The sequence below is a fragment of the Cyprinodon variegatus genome, unplaced genomic scaffold (genome assembly GCF_000732505.1).
Source record: "Cyprinodon variegatus isolate N-32 unplaced genomic scaffold, C_variegatus-1.0 Scaffold538, whole genome shotgun sequence".
Lineage (NCBI taxonomy): Eukaryota > Metazoa > Chordata > Actinopteri > Cyprinodontiformes > Cyprinodontidae > Cyprinodon > Cyprinodon variegatus.
The window spans coordinates 209,958-213,319 of NW_015150991.1; the positions used below are offsets into that span (position 1 = coordinate 209,958).

A 3,362-nucleotide genomic window follows, 5' to 3' on the forward strand; every position below is an offset into this window, starting at 1 on the left:
AAACGATACAAGCTCTATGTAAGGAAAAAACTAAAACGTTTTGATGTTAAAGAATGTATTGGACACATAAATGAGTTCAAAGTTCTCTACTGTTCAGGGTTAAAGTTTAAATTCAAATACCGTCTGATTCTGGTTCAGTTCATCTCTGAGGCTAAATCCACTCTTGTACTAACAGCTTTAGGTCTTAACCCTACTTTTTTAAAGATTAGGGCGTTCAAATGTTTTTAATGTAGTGGGGTAGGAACTAATAGAAGGTTTTATTCAAAGTGGCAAAAGCTGCACTTGGAAATGAATAAATTATTACATTGGCAACTTATCAAATTAATGTGGGGCATTTATGTTTTATATCATTATATCATCATTATAAAAAAAGTAAACCATTTTACACATATTAAAATGGATGGTTCATTATATGCCAATGTTATAACATATGAATTAATGAATGAATAGCAATTGCTTTCAGACAATTTGACAAACAATAAAAGAATCAACCAAATACACACAAAAGACTTGTTGACCTCAACCAAACCAAACACCAATTTCCAACCTAACTAAATTCACCTGAAGATAAATAGAAACAAAACCCTCCACCAGATAAGCCTGTTAGTATATACATCCAGAAAAATGGCACTGATCAATGTAAATTGTCTGAAAAGGGATATGATAAAGTAAAAATTATTTTCCCTGTCTCCTCTCCCTCTAATTGCACTTAAATTGGCTTAAAGTGGAGTAATATTCCTATTAAGCTTCTATGTTTTTCATCCAATTTTCACACACACAGGAAAAATAGATACATATATACAGTTTTATATATATTTATATATATATATGTTTTTTTCTTTCTAATGTATAGATCTGTGCATTTTTAAAATGCCAGCATACATGGCATAATAAGAACAATACATTTTTAATCAATTGGAGATGTTTGTATTAATGCTCAAATCTCACACAAATATAATCATCATTCTTATCTCCATGAATTTTTGTTCAGATTGTTTTATTTTGGGCCAGTTGACTAGATTATGACCACTGATAAAATTAAAATAACTTTTCCTGTGTGTAGAAGGATTATGAAAGTAGTAGAAGTAGAAGCATTATCAAAGAACCACATTTCTAGCAGTAAATTATGAACAGAGTATTGAAGATCGCTGGACATCAACAGTTTACCGAGTGGGGACCAAACCCGCTATAGAGGGAAGAAATGAATTCATTGTTCACTGTAAAAACGATCTAGAAATAAGTAAAAAATGACTTTAAGTGTATTACTCTTAAAATTAGATAATTGGACAAAATGCACTTGCAGTAAAACAATGCAATTGTTTTTTTCTTATTTTAAATGTAAATTGTCTTAAATGTAAAGAGTCTCACTTACATAATCAATTCCAAAAAAAGCTTTTATTTTAAGACAAAAAAGCCTTTAATTGTTTTTTACAGTGTTGGTACAAAATACCCAGGGATGAAAGGCACCATTCCTCGTCTGTTTGAAACAACCAAAACTACAAAAGGGAAGAAGTGGCAAAACTGTGAAAGGACCAGTATCTATAGGTCTTAATTATTTACTGTATTCCACATTAAAAAACACATTAGTTAGTGTGTGTTAGTGTCAATCTCAGTTTTATTTATATAGCATGATTCAACAACAAGAGTTCACCAAAGTGTTTCACAATAACAACAGTGATCATTAAAAAACTGCAAATTCAATCAAAAGGTACAGTGCTAAAAAAAAAAAAAAACAGCTGCTAATTGTCACTGTAAATCTGGCTGATCTGGTTCTGTAATTTTTCAGAAAAATATGTGAGTTTGGCTATTAAAGGAAAATTCCATAAATACAAAAATTAAATTCATAGACTTCCAAACCTACTGAAAAAGACTGAAGCTTTAAGACTGAATGTTTACAATAAAAGTATTAGCTGCCCATTCTAAATGAATTACAGTTATTTATATGTAGATCAGACTTTCTGGTTAGAAAGACACTTCCATAAAGCAGTGAGGTTGTTCATCTCAGTGATCACTTTGTAAAAATAAAACTTTATCAAAAATTGTTGAATATTTGGAATGTAAGAGTCACAACAACAGTGCTAAGCTTTGCATCAGTCAGCGCTGTCTATTCCCCTCGATATATAACAATGTTCTTATCCGTCTCATGAATCCGGATCTCGTAGAGCAGGTTGGCGGGAAGAGCCTTCACCATGTTATCCCAGATATAAACGGCAAGGTTTTCTGTCGTGCTGAAAAGCAGAGAAAAACAAAACATTTGGTAAACTATATCATTAATCACAGAGAATATTGTTGAAGGTTACACACCTGACTACATTGGCAAAATAGGGAACATCTTTATCCAGGTTCTTGTGGTCCAAAGGAATCATGATGACTTCCTATTAGAAGAAAAGAAGATCTCATGTTAGATTTCCAAACCCCAAAAAAATCAAAATGGTCACAACTTTTCTACATCTCTAATAAAACTTGTGCAACAAACTTGACTTTCCCTGATCTACAAACAATGTATGTTTTTTCAGGCTATCACATCTAGGATGAACAGGACATATATTAAACCTAAGGACCCATTAAATATACTGATTGACTTATTAATCATGTTATTGGACTGTGGAAGGAAGCTGGAGTACCCAGAGAAAGCCTGCATGTGTAAGAGAACATACTAACTCATACAGACAGACCTATGGCTGGAATTTAAACCCATTAACTTGTTGCAATATGAAAAACCAAACTCCATTTGAGCCATTTATAAGTCATACTGTTATGAAACCATTTTAACCTCCCCAGAGTAAATGTCATTTAAAGGGGTCATTAACGCTTTCTATGAGTAGGGTTTAGAAAGTTACTCTACATTGGTGACTCTTATAATACATATGAAACTACATTCTAGATTTGAAAATTATGGTCAAAGACGGCTCCATTTTGTAACCAAATATTCACTCTTTATCCCAGCAGGGGTCACGAGGGATGCTGGTGCCTATCTCCAGCTGTCAACAGGTGAGAGGCGGGGTCTACCCTGGACAGGTCGCCAGTCCATCGCAGGGCAACACAGAGACAAACAGGACAACCAACCATTCACACACACACCTAAGAAAAATTTAGAGAAGCCAATTAAAGGTGCAGAAGGAGATATTGTATAAACGGTTCCAGCAAGCAATATTTTTGAACATACACAACCATGCCTCTCCCTTCAGACCATCCCTCGAAACCACGCCTTCAAAACACATGAACGCACATGCTGTCTGCAGTTTGGATTACTGTAAAAAGGAGCAAAGATGCTTCAGCCGCGCATTGGAACTAAACTTGTACAAGCATAAAAAATGAAGCAGTACGCACGTTTTTGCTGCTATTGCTGCTTTAGGTGTGAA

At 34.0% G+C, this 3,362-nt stretch overlaps 1 protein-coding gene across 1 annotated transcript in view; it reads right to left on the reverse strand.

Annotated features, from left to right (window-relative positions):
• Nucleotides 1-1,886: 1,886 nt before the first annotated feature.
• Nucleotides 1,887-3,362, reverse strand: part of pts (6-pyruvoyltetrahydropterin synthase) — a 5,089-nt gene continuing 3,613 nt past the window's right edge. The window contains exons 5-6 of the mRNA XM_015391367.1: nt 2,305-2,375; nt 1,887-2,228 (exon numbers count right to left, since the gene is read on the reverse strand). Of these exons, the coding sequence (XP_015246853.1) occupies nt 2,105-2,228; nt 2,305-2,375 (195 nt within the window). The 3' untranslated portion in view covers nt 1,887-2,104. The remainder of the gene's footprint in view (nt 2,229-2,304; nt 2,376-3,362) is intronic.